The 20,904-nt window shown below is 42.3% G+C and overlaps 1 protein-coding gene across 3 annotated transcripts in view; it reads left to right on the plus strand.

The window, feature by feature from the left end:
• Window positions 1-20,904, plus strand: part of kif26ab (kinesin family member 26Ab) — an 83,656-nt gene that overhangs the window by 1,115 nt on the left and 61,637 nt on the right. For 2 of the 3 annotated variants that reach the window (XM_058091270.1, XM_058091272.1), the window contains exon 2: window positions 332-544. In XM_058091270.1, coding sequence (XP_057947253.1) covers window positions 332-544 — 213 coding nt within the window. Of the gene's footprint in view, window positions 1-70; window positions 231-331; window positions 545-20,904 lie in introns of those variants that run through there. The other variant, XM_058091271.1, reaches the window with a different exon arrangement.

The raw sequence follows: 20,904 nt of genomic DNA on the forward strand, positions 1-20,904 counted from the left end.
AAAACACCGCCTCCTTTCTCTGAAAGTCCGCCGGGTTGCAAACTCACATGGGACACCCTGACAACATCGTCTGGGCTAAGTCAGCAGATGACAGGTCACCCTTCACTCATCTCAGCTGCCTATGGCTCTGTCACAATCTTTAATTTGGCTTGTTTTAAGTCGTGAAAGTGTGTACTTGTAGTGAAATGATGAGTGCATCCGGGGGAGACAGAGGTGGGCTTGAGATCAGTGTAAGTTTGACATGCATGGTTTAATGTCGTCAGGATTCAACCTCATCTACATACATTACATACATACCTTAACAGGTGAAACTCTTGTTTTTCCGCTGAAGGTGGAGGGATGTCCGACTGGAGGGTCTCCTGCCACCCCCAGGAAGAGACTCCTCTCTGCGGAGGACGCTCGTTGCAGCAGCCGCCCCCCTCCTGAGGGCGCCGGATCAGTTTCTGTGGCAGAGACGGAGGCGAAGGGGGGCTTTTGTCACAATTGTCAGAAGAAAGTGTCTGAGTTGAAGAAGCTGGCGTTGGCAGACCAAAACTCATTAAAGGTAGGTCTTTTTTTAAATTTTTTTTACACTCCATCATGGTGCAATGCATACTAATAAATCTAAATATTTGAGTACCAGTACATGTACAGTCACAGTACCAGTGACAAATGGTTAAAGATAACATTTCAGGGGGTGCTATTTTCATATGTAGTATATTGTTGCAGTTTAATGAAATTGCATAAATAACTTATATAATATATACTGTATCATTTCACAGCCATTACTTAACTTTTAATGGTTCCATACTGTTTAGCGACAAACCTTTAACAGTGCATGCAGGAGGGCATGGAGAAAAAAAAATGGGACACAATCATTATATTATATTTAAAAAAAAATTTGAAATCGTTCTAAATTTGTTTTAAAATATAATATAATGATTATAATATAATAATATAATGACAAATTTAGAAATCGTTCTAAATTTGTTTTAAAATATAATATAATGATTATAATATAATAATATAATATAATAATATAATGACAAATTTAGAAATCGTTCTAAATTTGTTTTAAAATATAATGATTGTGTCCCTTTTTTTTTTCTCCATGCCCTCCTGCATGCAATGTTAAAGGTTTGTAGCTAAACAGTATGGAACCATTATAAGTTAAGTCATGGCTGTGAAATGATATAGTATATATTATATAAGTTTTTTATGCATTTTATTACACCGCAACAATGTACTTCATATGAAAATAGCACCCCCTGAAATGTTATCTTTATACCATTTTATATTCTGTTGTAGGGGTCCCCTAAAGATACCTTTTAATGTACTCTTTCAAGCGTCACCTGTTGCACATCTACGAAAAGAACATACGACAATCAGATGGTTCTCATTACTCATCATATACGTGACAGAAAAGTGCTTTGCCAGCATACCAATAATATTTCATCTCCGCTGACCTGTTATTAAGATTCATATTTCCACATGTTTACATTAAAAACACCTGCCAAGTAGTAAATACACATGCACGGAACGAGCTCGCCATCTGCTAGAAATCTTGTTTATTGCTGTTGAGTTTACATCAAAAACCGGCCTTGGATGCCAAATTGTGGACGGGTTTGTAGACTTTGAAAGTGGGCCATTGTTTAGCCGAACAATGCTTATCTTTTTATTTTTGCTGTTGGGTGTAAAGGAAAGGGGGGGAAATCGAGGGGATTGAACTAAGCCAGCCTCTCACTTTGTAGACTGAGGAGGAAGTGGAGTCCCAGCCGACCTTCACTGTGCATTGAAAGTGTTCCTGTACGGCTGCTCGCGCAGTTCCCACCACTGTTAAATATAGGCCCCCTAGACCACTGTTGTTATGGTGGGCTACGATTGCCCCCCTGGCCTGGTCCTGTCTTTTGTTGTCCCGTTTTAGCGAGGGAGTCTCAAATGGCAGATTGGATTACACCTCTTCAAGGTTCTCCTCGCAAAATCCCATTGCCGTTGATGGTTATACGGGAGCAGGTATACAAGGGACAAGCAGCAGTTCCAGAGATCTGTATGTGTGGTCTTTGCTCGGAGTGTATCAGATCCATATTCAGGTATCAGGTAAAAAAGAACACATTAAGCCTCCCCTTGAGTGCTGTTATCTCCCATGGGAAGTGACCGCCTCTTTTAGTGCGGGACCCTTCAACAGTGCTTTGTGGTCTTCACCAGGTGCTCTGTCTGCTAGAAGATCACTATTTTGCACTTGTTGATAGCTAAATTGGGGTTTAATTCCAGGTTGGCAAACGGTAAAGGCAGGTTGCTTTACTTTTAGTAGAGTCGGGTCATGACATGGTCCTGTCTCCGTCAATACATAATGAAGCCATTGTCTTTATGGGCCTGTGCTGCTCACCTGTTGTGGACTCGGTTGTGGATGATTGCTTCCAAATTGTTTCCCAAATTCACGGGGGGGGGGTCAACTCAGAACTGAAGAAGCCGTTTGGATTAAAAGTGAAACATTTTCAAAACAAGAAGATATCCATGCGGGATACCGTGACCTGTATGACCGGTAATCTACTCCAATATAACATTACAGTAAACCTCGGATACATCGGACTCGGATATATCGGAAATTCGCTCACAACGGACAGATAAAAAAGAACCAATTTTTCTGTAATGCATTTCCAATAAAAATTCATTGCATATATCGGATTTTTTATAACGGATTTCGCCTATTTCGGACAAAATCTCCAGTCCCGTTCCATTAAATTTCCATTAAATTTCCCTCGCATATATCGGATGGCCGCATCGTGGCGCTCCGATTCGCCGAATCGTGACAGGCCGCTATACGACGTCATTTGCAGCGTTTGCAGCGTTGCCTGCGCGTCCAGGTACATTGGAAACATAGTCAAGGAAGTGCCTTTTTATAACGGATACAATCCGATTTACGCATATACCGGATATAAATCCGATATATGCGTAAAACGGACATTTTCCGGTATACGCATATAACGGATTTCGCTTATATCGGACAAAACCAGTGGGAACAATTGAATCCGATATATCCAAGGTTTACTGTATAATGCTAGCGATAAATCCTTAACTTACAGAGGTAGACTACTTTGGGGAAGTGAGTCTTTTCACATATAGCATGCAGCACACTTTTTTTTGTTATTTCTTATTTTCACTTTATACCATATTCTATGGTCCGACGAGTTACATTCCGTTGAAGCGTCCCAATGAACCCACTCATAAAAAAGACTTTTTTGATGCTCACCAAGCAAGTCTTGCAAGCTAGCGGTTTCACCACTGAATTGTGTGACTTTAGTGGAATATTTGGAATATTTGAATTCCTATAACATCAGAGGTATGTATGAGCTGTGTATAGAAATACTGGAAAGACAGTAGTCAGTGTTACCCACAAGTTTTATTATTATTCGCACACTTGACTAGAATGAGAAAAAAATTCTGACTGTTTTGTTTGTCATAAAATATGCATGAAATTATCTCATTTTTTTTAGGTTTTATTTAACAACAGAAAGGTATTGACTTACGGGTGTTGGTTGGCATCTACTGTAGGGAGTTGAATCGACAGTCTCGTGGTTGTGAGCGAGGGCAAACTGAGCTATCATTTAATACAATGTTCATTTGAAGTTTCTAGGATTTTTTTTCAATTGTTTTTTGTAAGACTAAACAAAACGGCAGATAATTAAAACAACATGCAGGAACATGCCCGCAGACTTGATCAAACAGAAATTCATCCACTTTTATTTACATAATTAAAACCTATGGGCATTATTTCAATAGAGGGGAGCGTATTCAGTAATTGTAGCCTGAGCTTATTGTGGCAGGACACGGTGGCCGGGAATTACAGAAAGAAAGAGGAAAAAATCGCTACTTCAAAGTAGCAAATTAGCGCCTTGAAGTAATCACAGACTGTACAGACATGACCGTGTGGCTGGCTTAAATCCTCATGCTAAATCTCTTCTTTTTTTTTTTTTGGTTCTTCTGTTTTTGTGTGTGGCTGTGACATCAGCCAGCTCATGCAATAAACACTGCAGGGTGTCAATGACCACAATAGGTGATTAGGTTTGTATGCAGCCAAGTTTGCTGGGAGCCATTGTGACCAGTCTGCCTGTGGCTAAGATAGAACGGCTGTAGAACAGATCCATCTCCTGCATCACAGCTCTGACTGAGGCTGTCACTCGATATCCCGTTTTAAAAGACAGTTGGCCGGAAAGAAAGTGAACATTTGAAGAGGCTAAAATGTTAAATGGGTTTAATGAAATGTGGAAGAAAGAAGCCTGTTTGTAGTACAATCTGTATCTGGTGGCTCATGGTGGTGATGTAGTTTTCACCATGTTAGTTAGTGGTGTATCATTCATGAATGAATGGGGTCAAAAGAACTAGTTTTGTGAACGGAATGAACGAGGTCACCGCCCCTAAAATACCCGTTCAGTTCGTTCAGTTGCAAATGCTTTTTTTGATTGGCTGTAGAGTCAGTTCACCGTTCCTTTTCCAGGACGGGACTATCTGCGTGTTTGCCTCTCTTATCCTATCGTTGCGCCTCGCTCTTTGAGTCAAAAGAACTAGTTTTGTGAACGGAATGAATGAGGTCACCGCCCCTAAAATACCCGTTCAGTCCGTTCAGTTGCAAATGCTTTTTTTTTTTATTGGCTGGAGAGTCAGTTCACCGTTCTTTTTCCAGGACGGGACTATCTGCGTGTTTGCCTGTCTTATCCTATCATTGCGCCTCGCTCTGTGAGTCAAAAGAACTAGTTTTGTGAACGGAATGAACAAGGTCACCGCCCCTAAAATACCCGTTCAGTTTGTTCAGTTGCAAATGCTTTTTTTTTATTGGCTGGAGAGTCAGTTCACCGTTCCTTTTGCAGGGCGGGACTATCTGCGTGTTTGCCTGTCTTATCCTATCGTTGCGCCTCGCTCTTTGAGTCAAAAGAACTAGTTTTGTGAACGGAATGAATGAGCTCATTGTCCCTAAAATACCCGTTCAGTTCGTTCAGTTGCAAATGGTTTTTTTGATTGGCTGTAGAATCAGTTCACTGTTATCCTATCGTCACGCCTCGCTCTGTGAGTGGGTGGGGTTAGCTGACTGAAAGACCGAAACCGAGAGATTGACCGACACTCGTCTGCTGTTCATTCATGACCGAAACAACAAACTTGAACATGAGTGAACCGACTGACTCAACACGGTTTACCGTGTCTATGCACAGAGGGAGATCACAGGCTAACGACCAATTGACCGAAATGAGCGGATCTTTTTACCGAACGAACCGGTTCACTGAAATGAACGGTTTTGCCCACCACTAACGTTAGTTGTCTTTGAGTTATACTTGCAAACCTCAACAAGAGACTCTATGTCAGTCGACGGTGCTAATGTAAGGGTTTCCCTACACAAGAGTTTGGTGGTCAATGATGGGAGTCAGCAGTCTTTAACACCCTCTCATAAACTGAGCTTCATGAATATCAATGTACTGTTGAAGCTGCCAACTCCACCAGCACACTGATTCATTAACACAGAACATTCTGCTCTGGCTCTTATAGGTCTTACAAATGTGCCTTAGGTGGAGATGACACACAGGAACCCCAATGTAATTAGACTATTAGTTAGGGTATAAGCAAAAACAGCTAATAACAAAAGCCAAGCACTACTGATGTATTCACAATGTGTCCAAATTTGTTATGGACGCGTTTTGAGTGTGACTGCTAGAGTTAATAAACCACTGGACCTTTTGCCTGCTTTTCATGCTGAATTCATAAAATATCGGAAGGCAAAATGACTCACGGGAGACTCATTTGTGTTCACTCGGTTCAAGTTTTTGTTCCTGCTTGACCCTCCATCCAGTTACAGTTAGTGAATTCATTTATGGCTAAAGCAGTTGACGTATTTCCTGAAGGACTAAAGGAATCAACCTCACTCCATAGCATCGCACACCCTTGTTTTGGCATGCAACATCAACACCGCTGTGCAGAAAGTTCAACTCCGACTTTAAGCAATTTCCTTATCAGCACTTGTGTTCCCACATACAGATTTGAATAATTGTCACACAACAGTGCTCGGTTGCCAAGGCCGAAACTCCAAACTTAAAACTTTTTTCCTCTGAAAAAGTGACACGAAAGTTTGTTTGGCTTTGCTGTCATGACTACAAATGTGCAGAAAGATTAACATAAGTTAATACATTATTGTAAATCGTTACAATAGGCCTTCTCTAGCCTGCTATGCTAGCCTCTAGCGCTAGCCTGATAAGCAGGCTAAAGGCAGATTGCATCCGTTTATTGATGATTGTTCATTGTCATTCAATAGTGGGTACCTATACATTTTATATGTATTTAACGCATATTTAGGGTTTAAACTTGGATTGTGTCACGGGTAAACAATGGCAATTGAAGAGAGCTCTAATAATTGCAACATTCGGATCGTAGCCCCAAAAAAAGCAGGGTCTACCGTCCATTGTTTGATTTGTGTCCAAGTGTTTACAAGGCAGTATTGTGATGATTGAGATTGACCTCTCAGGTGACTTGAAGTTCTGTGCATCAGTCTCTGGCCTTTGTGTCAGTTCTCAGGGTCTGGTACAGGTGTATACCGTCAGGTTGTCAAACAACACAGATGAGTGACTGGCAGCCTTTTTTGGAGAGGAGGGGATAGAAAAATAAAGTTTGGAAAACGCCTTCGGTGGTGAAACTTGAGCAGAGTTAAAACAGAATATGGCCATATAATCTGATTCAACTCTAAGCATCTTCACCTCCATGGCTATGTGTGTGTGTGTGTGTGTGTGCACTCCAGGAGGAGATGAGAGACATCTTCTCACATCATATGTGGTCAGCGTGTGACTTGTGCTTTATGGCATGTGTCTGTGTGCGAGCACGGAGTGATAATATGGTGTCAAATGGTGTGCAGACCTCAGACATCATTCATGGCTCTCCACTATACTCTGCTGTGTTGTATTTGGGAACCCCGGCAGCTGCTCACTGCCACTTTAGCGCGGCACTCAAGCTTCTTTTGTTTCAGATTTGTGCAGCTGCCAGACACATTTTCATCTTTTTTTTTTTGGTACTGGCTGATGATGGCTTTTGGACTTTAGTATTTATTGGTAGTGGACAATAATTTGTTGTGTTCAAAATGTATCTATCGTATGCTAGTTTTTGTGCAGAAGGTCTTATTGGTATTGCAAGGAATCCGAATGTAACGTAGCATTAAAAATGTCAAATAGTGGGTTTTGCTAACTGCACTATGATGGTAGAATAGCGTGAAATTAAAGGCTCGGTGGAGTGAGTGCTCTTCTTATGGAGTAAAGCGGGTGGCGACACTTCTCCTGGGAAGTCAAATAACTTACATTTTCTCATTTTCTCCTTCAGGTACTATCTACACTAATGCAGCCCATAGGGGGACTCCTCAATAACTGACTGTACTGTACAGGTCGAGAGTCGAAAAGTACTGTAGTACTTTTTAAGAGGGAGTAGTCGAGTCAAGTGGTTAGCACGCAGACCTCACAGCTAGGAGACCAGGGTTCAATTCCACCCTCTGCCATCTATGTGTGGAGTTTGCATGTTCTCTGGGCACTCCGGTTTTCTCCCATCCATCCATCCATCCATCCATTTTCCTCCGCTTATCCGGGTCCGGGTCGCGCAGCAGTCTTAGAAGGGAAGCCCAGACTTCCCGATCCCCGGCCACCTCCTCCAGCTCCACCAGGAGGACACCAAGGCATTCCCAGGCCAGCTGTGAGACATAGTCCCTCCAGCGTGTCCTAGGTCTGCCCCGGGGCCTTTTCCCAGCTGGGCATGCCCGGAACACCTCACCAGGGAGGTGTCCGGGAGGCATCCGGACTAGATGCCCGAGCCACCTCAACTGACTCCTCGATGTGAAGGAGAAGCGGCTCTACTCTGAGCCCCTCCCGGATGGCTGAGCTCCTCACCCTATCTCTTAGGGTGAGTCCAGCTACCCTACGGAGGAAACTCATTTCAGCCGCCTGTATCCGCGATCTCATTCTTTCGGTCATGACCCAAAGCTCATGACCATAGGTGAGGGTGGGAACATAGATTGACCCGGTTCACCCGGTTTCCTCCCACATTCCAAAAACATGCTAGGTTAATTGGCGACTCCAAATTGTCCATAGGTATGAATGTGAGTGAGAATGGTTGTTTGTCTATATGGCGACCAGTCCAAGGCGTACCCCGCCTCTCGCCCAGAGAGACAGAGACAGCTGGGATAGGCTCCAGCACCCCCGCGACCCTCGTGAGAAAAAAGCAGTAGAAAATGAATGCAATGAACGAAGCTCTAGTCACAACTCACCGGATAAAAACCATCTTCCCCTTGCTTACTTTTCATTTTGGTAGAGTCAATTGAGTTTTGAGTCGGAGAAGGGTTCTGGATGGTGAGTAGCGCTGAGGTCGATGCACATCGCCTCTCATAAAGAGGTGCAAAAAATAATAAGTTGGAGGAGGCTAAGAAATTACCATTTCATGTGTGGAGGCAGTGCTCTTCTGACCATCTGGCACTCGGATGCTCTGGCTGCATGCCTACTTTGTGTCTTCAGGGACTTCAGATGTTCCCTCAGATATGTGTTCAGGTGAGCTGATCTATTTTAGCCAATTTGGTCTGTTGCCTTCCCTCGTGGTAAAGGCTGCACCACTTCTTATTCCCAGAAGACAAACATGTAAAGCCAGTCTATTATGCTTAATAACAACTATTCAGCAAAAACATTCAATCAAAGTGTGTGACTTGGGAACGAACAGCTGTATCATTACCTGTATAATGAGCTGGGAAGGCGCCAAGCAACCAGGCGGCCATGGAACTTCACACTTGGTTGACAGTCTGAGCTTCACAGACAAAGATTTCAAATCTCAGCCTCAGGAAAAAAGTACCGAATTTTCCATTTAAAACCTAAACAAATAGTTTTGACATGAAGTTGTACGACATCTCGATTAGCAGTGTTGTGCATCAATGGTGACTTTCCCCTCACTTGACCCCTGTGAGCCGAGTTCTGGACGTTTTTTGGTGTTTAAGAAAGTAGTTCCGGGGATTGTGATGTTTTTGTGTCGCTTTGAGAGGATGAACAAACAAGCACAGTTACTGTATTTTCTGGTCTATAAGTCGCACTTTTTTTCATAGGTTGGCTGTTCCTGCGACTTATACTCCAGAGCGACTTATACAGTAAACCTTGGATATATCGGATTCAATTGTTCCCACTGGTTTTGTCCGATATAAGCGTTATATGCGTATACCGGAAAATGTCCGTTTTACGCATATATCGGATTTATATCCGGTATATGCGTAAATCGGATTTTATCCGTTATAAAAAGGCACTTCCTTGACTATGTTTCCAATGTATTTTGGAAATACAAATTCATTTGCCAGAATAACCCAGTTTCGTCGGCATTAAAAATGTCCTCTGCTTTAAAACGTTTCAGAATGTCAGCTAGCTTCGGAGCGCCACGATGCGGCTATCCGATATATGCGAGGGAAATTTGGAAATGCATTGGAATGGGACTGGAGATTTTGTCCGAAATAGGCGAAATCCGTTATAAAAAATCCGATATATGCAATGAATTTTTATTGGAAATGCATTACAGAAAAATCGGTTCTTTTTTATCTGTCCGTTGTGAGCGAATTTCCGATATACCCAAGTCCGATATATCCGAGGTTTACTGTAAATGAAAAAACTGTTTATGTTACATAAACACGGACACCTTTTTTGTTCATGTTTATTTTTTGTGTAGCTGAATAACCATTGTGTTAGCATATCTTACACCTATTCAGCCTGTTCTATTCTTCTATTGTTAGATCTTGCTTTCCAAGAGGACGTAATGTCTGCTTTAGTCAAGTAGTTTGTAAAATAAATTACCCGCAAAAAATGCGACTTATACTCCAGTGCGACTTATAGTCCAGAAAAGACGGTATACATGCATATCTCCCACTCTCTTTTCCACTATGATCCAAATCAGCAGTCAGGATGCATTCATGGCCTCAGAGACTATAGGAAAGTAGAAATTGGACTACTAAATTTAGTTCTGCCCGTGACCTAAATTCGGCTTTGAGTTTTGGCCCTCTGTGCGATTGAGTTTGACACCTCTGACATCATGGCTTAAGTGGACATTTGAGAACCAATTAAATCAGAGTACATGTGTTTTTCCAGCTTGACTCGTAGAAGTGCAATATGGACATTGTGACAACATGTTTTTGAGCTATTTCTCATTGCGAAGGTGCTTCAGGAAGGATTGCCCTGCATAATAGAGCTCGTGTTTGCTGGTGTTGGGTGCGGGATCATGTGCAACAAAGAACCAGACTTGAACCAAACAATAGTGCCGTGGTCCAGCCTGACAGGGTGATGTGTTGCAGCACCCGCATGTGAGCAGGGCAACAAAAGCAGAAATGTCAACGAGCACAGGACAAAAATACAACAAGGAGTGCAACAAGAAGTGAATTAATCAGGTTGACTTGTTAATGTAGGGCCAGGCTCTCTGTGTGTGTGTGTGTGTGTGTGCTTTTTTGTGACTTCTTGTGCTTAGCTCCATAAGTCAAGGAGACATTCACAATGTAAGAAGACAGTCTTGAGTCTGATTCAGAGTATTGGAGAAACAGAGTTGTCGTGATAAATTTTCACGGCGTTAGGTTAGGTACACATACCATGAAGGAGCTCAGTGCTGGAGGTAATCTCTTGTTGGCGCCATAAAACGTACTTCCATTGACAGCAGATCTTGTGGTCGCAAACAAATCTCTCTGCTTATAGCAAAGCGTTGAAAGACAACGCCAGTGTTGTGTAACCCTGCCAAGATGGATATGCGGACAGCAAACCGGGCTGCCCGGGCGTGGCAACCTCCTTCATGGCAAGTAAAATGCATCGGGGAGCACAGTGCCTCAAGTAGCTTTGCCTTTGGAAGAAAATGTAAATGGACTTCCATCACTTCGGATGGCATCAAAATAGAAACTAGTTTAACTGGTTGTAAAATCTACTCCAACATTTATTTGTACTCAGCCAAGTAGATATGGGAATAGCAATCAATTTATCGATTATTAAGTCTATTGTGATTGAATCGATTGTCCGTGTCTCATTGCAGCAAGCGTCAGTATTCAATAAGTGTCAATAAGTTGAGCTGTAATCACGCAAACCTCCTCTGAATAGCATTATTCCGGTCAGTACAACACCGGCATAGAGACACAAGTGACTAATATTAAATTGATGTCAAATGTAGTCGTTTTATTTAGTTTTAGTCCTGAATTCATATATACAGCTTTACTTAATTTTGCCATACATGTTCTGCATTGCTTGTCCTCATTTGGGGCATGGCTGAGCTAGAGCCTGTGAGTGGTGGTCTCCAGCCAATCACAGGACACATATAAACAATTGAACAATATTCAACATGCATGTTTTTGGACTGCCGGAGGAAGGAGTATTGGAGTAAACCAGGGGTCTCAAACTCGCGGCCCCCACCTTGATACCAAAGTTTAATGTTGAAATGACAGCTTAAAGCTGTGTGCACACCGGACACAATTAACATGATTTTGCCCCGCCCATACTGTTACCCCGCCCTGTTTTGCTTTGGATTAGCAATGAAGCTAAAGGCTTATGATGCTGGGTACAAATAAATGCAGGAAATGATTTGGAATAAAACGGAAAATACACGTCCAAGATAAAGCATCTCATCAAACATGTTGTTAAAGTTACGACGCTGCTCCCAGATGGAACCGAGTACGATGCTAACTTGCTAATTGGGTAAAATTATTAAGTTTCATTAATGTTCATGTTAAAGGTTAAATAAGTGTTAATACTGTACATTTGAATCTGAAAATAATAAAAAAAAAAAAAATAATTTCTCTACCAACTGTATGTGGTTTCTTATTACGTTTTTCTTATTTGCTGTTTTATTATTATTTTACTTATTTATTTCTGATTGATTGATTTATTAATTTGTTTATTTTTTTCATCTTATTTTGTGTATAGAAAAATAAAAATTAAGATATTTGAGAACAGTGGAATATTTTTTCAGATATTTTGGTGTGGAAAACCGGAACCAAAGTACTGAAAAAGTGTAGGGTATAGCAGAAGCAAAAACATTGAAGATCGTTTTTTAATTTATTTTATTTTCCCAGTTTTTAATAAATGCGTTTTGGTTTTTTTTTGAAAACCCTGATGTGACCCGGCTTCATCCAGAACCTAGCTCCGGTGGTCCCCAGGTAAATAGAGTTTGAGACCCCTGCCCTGGAGTAAACAGTAAAGAGAGAACATGCAATCTCCACACAACATTGAAATTGTGTTGCTCATGGGGATGTTCCATTGTTTTCAATTCCTGAGGGGGAATATTTGACCCCATTCATCCATCTATCATACTATCCATTCCCTTGGGACCCCTCAGTATTCCCAGACGGCATGAGTTGGCAACTTCTGGGTTGGTATTAGGGGCTGCCTCCATGTGGATGACTGAACATCGCCAACATCATGATTTAATTCTTTCTGTCATTACTTAAAGTGTGATGTTAATTGAGTGGTAAATTGGCCACTGATGAAGACATCAAACACCTCGGTGTGTCCGTGCATGTTTGTGTTTGTGTTGTGATAGCTTGACAGCTGTGATGCTTGGTTTGGGTTGACTGGCCCCCTCACTGTGTTTCCGAGCTACACCGGTGAGGCTATTCTTCTTCTTCAGTGGCTCATTCAGCTACCTATATAGTGCTCCATAAATCCTGCCGCTGTGTGAAAATGCCAGTCAAAGTTCACACCGCTCATGTTCATTTCATGCTTGAGCATCCAGCTCCGTGAGTGAGGATGAGTGTGCGTATTGATGGCGTGCGAACGAGCGTGTAAGTACCACAGGAAAGAGAAAGAGACGAAGCACGTTCTCTCTCCATTCCCCTCAGATGTCATCCATCTTTCTCAACTTAACTGCCTACCAATTTATGATTGCATTATTGCAGTCAGTGTTATATCCTTATCCTGGCACACCAATGGTGGTCTGCTAAATGGGGAAGGTGATGGAGAAGGTGAATGGTGTGTGTTCCTGTATGCTTATCTTTAGGGGATAATGGCTTCAGGCGCTGTTAAGAGTGTAATAATAATCTGGTGTAGTCTGGATCTGTAGTCACAAAGTTGAAAACAAACCAACCTATGCTGAAGACAACCTCCTTGGTAGAGGTTACTGTCCAGAAACGCATTCTTTGCAAAGCTGGTACGCACGCATTCTGCATACAGAGGACGCATAGTGTACACTCCCTTGTGCTGCTTTATTTTACCACTTGAATGATTTGATTTTGCAATTGCTTTGCAATTTGCCTGCTGACATTTGAGAGGAAATAGCAATGCGTTCCACAAAATGACAGCAAAGTTGCTTTTATTCTGGCACTAAACAGTGAATTTCTCCATCAGCAGAGTGCCGAAAAGGTCACCCTCATCTTGTATGGATTTTTATTACTGATTTCCCGCAAAGAAAGTCAATCAGGTTATAAAAGCAGTGTCTTCCTGAACCTCATGGTCCTACTGCCACTGGACTCAAATTTGCAGTGCACTTCAGGGCTCTACATTAAAAACAAAAATTACGTGCCCATGGGGAATCCTTAAGGTGAGAACTACTTGCCCGAACTTGCCCCATGTAAAATGAAAAGACTGCGATAATGATATCATATATCAATACAGTAAACCTCGGATATATCGGATTCAATTGTTCCCACTGGTTTTGTCCGATATAAGCGAAATCCGTTATATGCGTATACCGGAAAATGTCTGTTTTATGCATATATCGGATTTATATCCGGTATATGCGTAAATCGGATTTTATCCGTTATAAAAAGGCACTTCCTTGACTATGTTTCCAATGTACCTGGACGCGCAGGCAACGCTGCAAACGCTGCAAACGCTGCAAACGCTGCAAACGCTGCAAACGCTGCAAACGCTGCAAACGCTGCAAACGCTGCAAATGACGTCGTATCGCGGCCTGTCACGATTCGGCGAATCGGAGCGCCTTGATGCGGCCATCCGATATATGCGAGGGAAATTTAATGGAAATGCATTGGAACGGGACTGGAGATTTTGTCCGAAATAGGCGAAATCCGTTATAAAAAATCCGATATATGCAATGAATTTTTATTGGAAATGCATTACAGAAAAATTGGTTTTTTTTTATCTGTCCGTTGTGAGCGAATTTCCGATATATCCGAGTCCGATATATCCGAGGTTAATTCATCAGATAATAGTACTGACGCATTGTATTTGGAGGAATATCTGAAAAATTGTGTAGATGTATGTTAACATGGCATGCCATACTACCTTACACATGGTAGTCGTAGTAAGCAGTGATATTTATAAGTTGTGCACCACAATGAAACATTATTGAATAGACACATTTGTGTACTAGTAAAGTGTTTTTAATCCAGAAAAAAAATGCTCAATGGTAAAACAATAATTTGTGAAGCAAAAGGTGAGAAAAATACACAGAGAAATGGAAGCGCTAGATTTTGTAGCTTGTGCAAAATCAGCACTTGGTATTGGATCTAATCACTGGTGTTTCATTGTGACCACTTCAAATTGTCACAGCAATGTGATTCACTCACCTGTGACATCGTTTGATTTGCTGACGCTAATAAAATACCTCTTTAGGAGGCACTGTTTCATCACTTTTTGCTGTTTTTTTTCCTTCAGAAGTTGTTGAAGAATTAGACCATGTTGGCAGGGACGCCATGATAGATGTTTTCGTAGTCAAACGATCGCTGATCGGTTGATCGCGAACAAGATCGGGTGTGGGTAAAACACGGACTAAATAAATGATTCTGATTGGTCCATTTCAAGATTTGCAAGGATTGGTTTGCAAATTACCACCGGAATTACGCAGTCCGTGTTTTTTTTTACCAACACCCAACAAGAACTGCTTAAAAAAAACCCTCAAAAGCCAAAGTGCATTTGGCCGACGGGAATATCACTGATTGGATTTACTTGCCTGAATTTTGTTTTAACTTTGGTACATCGGTACATCGTTATTGTCGAGCCCTGCACTTGAACGCCTCATCAGTGCTTGCCACACAATGCTTATTTGAAGTTAGAAAGGAGACAGACACTGAGTTATTTATTCATCGTTCAGTGTGCACTCTATGAACAAAGTGATGAAAGGATTCCTTGACTAGAATACGCCTTAAGTGTCTCAGCTCTAAAAGAACCATCATGTATTCTTCACGGAGAATGTGGACGCTTTGGGCATTGTTTTGCTGTACGATGACAGTGTGCAAAAACCCAGGCATATTTGTGGCAATCATTTTCATCAAAAATAGAACCCTGCGGAAACTGAGATTACACCGTACTATGGCGGCTGCTTGAGAGGATTAACTAATTACAGATTCACATTCACATTAAACCCAATGGTTTCTTTGGGAATTGATGCCACCCTCAGATGGCCGTCCCTCCCAGCCGATACTTGTACAGTTAAACCTTCCGTTGAACTTACTCCCATTAATAGATCTGTCCTTTATGCTTCCCATCTTGTTTTTGATGCTCTACTTTTATGATGTCACTCTCCGCTGCTGCTGAAGAGCTGCGTGCCGCTTTATCTCCTTCGTGTGTGTCAGGCACTTAAACTTAAAACCTCTCTGTTTATGAGCCCCAATCTGCCTCTGCAGGCTCTGCGTTTGCGGCTCGCTATTACTCTGGCATTGCCAATAAAAGCGCTTGTTGTGGGAACGCGCACGCTTACGCCGTGGCTCTCCAACTGAGCCATGGCCGACTCTTAGTCTGATCTTGAGAAGAAGTGTGGTATAGTGTGGACTTGTATAAATGTGTATCTTTGTTGACTTATCAGATGACATTATTGGCATTAGTCAATGTACTAATAGCAGGAGGTGCTCTACGTCAGTTGAAAGCTATTTTAGCTCGGGATGCCGATACAATCCCGATAATCCATGAGTGAAATCGGCTGATACTAGTTCCGGTCCTCATTGGACAGCCGAACTGCAGAAGTGCCGAGACTGATACGCGCTATACGTCATGATTCGTAACCCGTCGCAGCCCCGCACACAACAAAAGTTCCTCCTGCACTAAAAGTTTTACTTAGTGTCTGCATGCTCCAAAATCCGTACTGGGGCGGCACTTTTTAGCTGCTGCCTGACGGATGATCACATCGCGACCCTCAAACTCACCACAACCTGTAACAAGTAACCTGTTTTTGGAATGTGTAGGAATCCCAGGGGGAACATTCATTCATTCATTCATTTTCTACTGCTTTTCCTCACGAGGGTCGCGGGGGTTGCTGGAGCCTATCCCAGCTGTCTTCGGGCGAGAGGCGGGGTACACCCTGGACTGGTCGCCAGCCAATCACAGGGCACATATAGACAAACAACCATTCACACTCACATTCATACCTATGGACAATTTGGAGTGGCCAATTAACCTAACATGTTTTTGGAATGTGGGAGGAAACCGGAGTACCCGGAGAAAACCCACGCATGCACGGGGAGAACATGCAAACTCCACACAGAGATGGCTGAGGGTGGAATTGAACCCTGGTCTCCTAGCTGTGAGGTCTGCGCGCTAACCACTCGACCGCCGTGCCGCCCCCCAGGGGGAACATGCAAAAATAAAAAATTATACTGAGTTAGTAGACAGTGGCCCTAATGCTAATACATGTTTAAAAATTCCTCTGTTTACAGCCTTAGTGTGCACTGTTTTTTTTTTTAAATACATAAAATAAAAATGCAATTCAGTCTAGCGTGCATTTAAGGTGACTCCACTTCTGCTGACTTTGCTGGTAAACATCTAAATGAGCTGAGTTATTTACTGCTCCAAATGAATGCGTCCAACACAACCATGGCAGGAATGCCTTTGAACATGTTTTTGCAACACAGGAATACTTTCTTTTAATCAAACATCTCATGAAAAGGAGGCAAGCTCAGCAGGCACACCTGTGTGTACGTACTTGGTGAACTCCTGCTTGGATCACCGGCTTCAGAGTCATGGTGGACGCTGGACGCTGGGGAGTAACATCAGAGGTCGATGCTGCAAAAAGGGCATTCTCACTGCAAGTTCAGACATCCAACAGGGTGTAAAAGTATATTATGTGGACAAACTTGAATGTGTGGTTTTATTTGCACCCAGCGTTTTACGAGTGTGACTTTGAAGTATCGCATCAAGTTTCCAGTTTCAAGTCCCACAACCAAAGAAGAAGAAATTGTACATTTTTCGTTTCAAATGTTCCTCCCTCTTTGTGAGCATTCCACAGTGTTCACTGCTTTCACACGGTCATTGCCACGTTGGTCTAGCGAAGCTCGACCCCCTCCTACTCCTTCTGGCCATCCGCTGACCCCCTCAGCCTCTTCTCATCCCACGCTGAGCATTTATGTCTTCATCTCTTTGTTGGCGAGGTGAATCCGGGGCACACTTGAACTCCCCCAGAAATGGTCACCGGGGACTGTGATTGAACTGGATTTGACCTTCTGGACTGAAATGTTTCCTCGCACACAATCAGGCTTTCACCTCGCCAGAGTCATTTGAGACAGTGATTCCTTGCTTGATGCTGATAGTCCTTAAGTGATGTGAAGGTGCTGTAAAAGCCCCACAGTACTATTTGAATGTCACGGTGGTGGTGGATGGAAGCCTGGAGGTTCCCGCAGTTCCTCCACAATGCTTAATTAGCTCATAAACAAAGGCTAGCGGGGGATCAGAAGGGGCAATCAAAGTGGTTTGTTCCTTTGAGCTGCTCTCACCGTCAACAAAGCATCTCTAATAACCCCGTTCCTCCACCCTTGTTGTGTCTCACCACAGTGCGCTTCCTGCCAACATAAAAGGGCCCGGATTCCAAAAAAGGGACTCGGACAGGAGGTCGTAGCTATCCACACCTCCCTTTGGCCTTCAAAGCCAGGCCTCTTCCTCTCGCTATTGGATAGTGACATTGCTCCTCGGCTCACCTCTGCGCTGATGCATGTTTGGTTCCCCGTGGCGACTGCACCGGCTTTCATGTGTCCGTGACTTTGGTGGTCTGCCTTTATTGCCTTCCTTTGTGCGTCACTGCGTTGGCGCAAGACTGAGCACTACTTGTTTTTGAGCTGTGCGTCTCAGCGGCTTGGTTTCCATGTTTGTTATTACCTTCACCAAGGAGGTTATGTTTTCAACCCTTTTGTAGATTCTCAGTCATCCAGGACACGGTAATCCACAAAGGGTGACCACGGTTTTATTGAAGTTTCTTCTTGGATTGTTAGTTGCAAGAAACCATTTGGATGGATGGGTGGAACATCTTAATATGTCCCCTGGCTTGTTGTAGCTGACCAATGAAAATTGTCCCTTGCTATATCGAGGTTATAATAATATCGCAGGTCGTCAAAGATCACTCTTTTGTGTTTGATTTTGGGCCATTGTTAGTCAAACAATATTGAAATGCAAGTTATATGGAGTGGTCTGGCCACTAGGTATCTGTAATGACGTGACATTACATCAGTGGAGTCAGCCATCCCATGTCCAACATGATAAAGTGAAAAGAAGTTCTCCTATTCCATGTGGAAGTGGTATAATTTTTAGCTCATGTTGTTTTTCTTCCCCACAAGTTTAGAATAAATAACAATTTGCCTCGCCAGCATGCTATGCAGCTGTGGCCGTATTATGTCCATCCCGCCCATTAGCTATATGGTATAATAATACAAATGTAAAAATGACCATAAGGGTGATGTTTTATGTCTACATGACTCTAATAATGGTTAAAAAAATATTTAGAAAATGTTTTGTTTACCCTAACTACAAAAATATTCTATTTATTAACATTGAATCCAGAAATTCACATTATCCAAAACAACTACAACAAAAACGACTATAAACAACAACACCCTGGACAGCAACATTATCCAGTTTTTTGCCTTTTCATAACTAAGGTTTACATCAGGGCTCTCAAACTCAATTTACCTGGGGGCCACTGGAGCTAGGGTCTGGGTGAGACTGGGCCGCATCAGGTTTTCCAAAAAAAAAACAAAAAAAAAACGCATTTATTAAAAACAGAAAAATGAATAAACTTTGCTTTGGTTCCGATTTTCTACAAGAAAAGCTCTGATAAAACATTCCACTATTCTCAAATATCTTACTTTTTATTTTTCTACACAAAATAAGATGAAAAATAAATAAACAAATCAAGAATAAAGAAAATCAATCAATCAGTAATGAATAAATATAATAATAATAATAATAAAACGACAAATAATAAAAACTTAAGAAACCACATATAGTTGACAAATTATTTTTTTTCTGATTAAAATGAACAAAGCATTATTAGAGCCCTGTAGACATGACAAAACACGACTATAGTCACATTTATACTTTTTTTATTTACAACATATTGCGCAACTGCAGGGTCTTGAGACACATGCTAACTCGCAAACTAGAGATCTAGCGACCTAAACGGTAGCCTTCAAGTTATTTCCTTTAAACTTAAATAGCCAAAAACTTACCATTTCCACACGGATAGGGAGGATAACTATTAACAGTTATTTAACCTTTAACATGAACATTAATCAAACGTAATATTTTATTCTGGGTACATGATACCATACATCATCCATATCCATCCATCCATATCCATATCATCCATATATTAAACTTTCATATCAAGGCGGGGGCCTCAAACTAGTGTCCTGCGGACCACATTTGGCCCACGGGCCGTGTGTTTGAGACCCCTGGTTTACATTAAAAAATCCACAAACTTTCAGGATCGTGGATTATGTTTGCGTCATAGGTGATTGCTAGATTTTAGATCATCCTTTTCAGTGAATGCTGCATGCATCTTAAGGAGAAATAAAAATACCCACAAATGCTGGAGGCGTGACCTTACAGTGTAATGTTTTGATGCCGATTCAAATTAGATTTTCAATAGGTTTGTTGTTATTTCTGTTTCTAGACTGAAGGCCATTTTAAAGCAGGTTGCAGGCGATGGCTGCTTGTTTGTGTGGCTCTGTTATCATCTCCTGTTTCCTGTCAAAACAGGAAAAGTCAGGGGGTGAAAATGGAGGCTAGGAAAGTGCTGCCCTTGATGTGTGTTGGCTTGAGCTCCAGCCCCGGCTGACAGCGACCCTCCCCGGTCAAGAAAAACAGACTGGTTCGGGGCGTAACCTGCAGTCATGGTGTTATTTTTATCACTTTCACAAAGCAACGTGAGGGATGCTTTTTCCCCAAATGTTGACACAGGTCCGGGTCATTTTTATCTCCCAAAAGTACTGCAACAGCTGCCGGCAGCGAAGCGAGGGAGATGTCCCACTCGGCTGGTCGCCTCATCTGATTGTGGTCTCTGTTTAGGAAAGGAAATCCTTTTTGACATTTGCTTAATCATGAAAGTGAGACACTCCTTCTCTCTGGATGATCCCGAGACCTCCAGTCACAATACCACAATGCCGAGCCTGTCAGACAGGAGCTGTCATGTGCTTTTGTCCATCCATCACATGCGTTAATGTTGTGCAACAGGATGACACACACACACAGCCAACACCGAACACATTCCACGTTGAAAGTCCGCTATCAGTGCAGCTCAGGCCATGTATTAACTCCTGATGCCTGAGCAGGTAAAAGCGTCCATGTCTGCAGTGATATGGCTAAATGAGAAGCTCACAAATACCTCATTAGGGAGCTGGCTAATTATTGACCGCTGATAACCATGTCCTGTCCTGCCCTGTGTCACGGCTCACTGTTAAAGTCGCAGTTGTGGAATTCCAAGAGTCGGACAGCAGGGCTACTTTTAGTTCTTTATGGGGTCTAGAAAAAAAAAACAGCCAGCTACTTGCACAACAATGCTATTGTTAGAACGTCCAGAGTGAACCCTTTTCTGTTTTGCCAACAATGTCCGTGGACCTGAACTGGAAGCAATAGATTTCTATGAGGGGGAAAACAATATGAAACATACAAACATTAACTTTGGCACGTACATTGCAGATAAAAATATGACCTGACTGGGAGTCATCAGAAAAGGTTCATATGTCATTCAGGTGGTTTTCCA

This window comes from Doryrhamphus excisus, chromosome 13, assembly GCF_030265055.1.
Source record: "Doryrhamphus excisus isolate RoL2022-K1 chromosome 13, RoL_Dexc_1.0, whole genome shotgun sequence".
In the NCBI taxonomy this organism is placed as follows: domain Eukaryota; kingdom Metazoa; phylum Chordata; class Actinopteri; order Syngnathiformes; family Syngnathidae; genus Doryrhamphus; species Doryrhamphus excisus.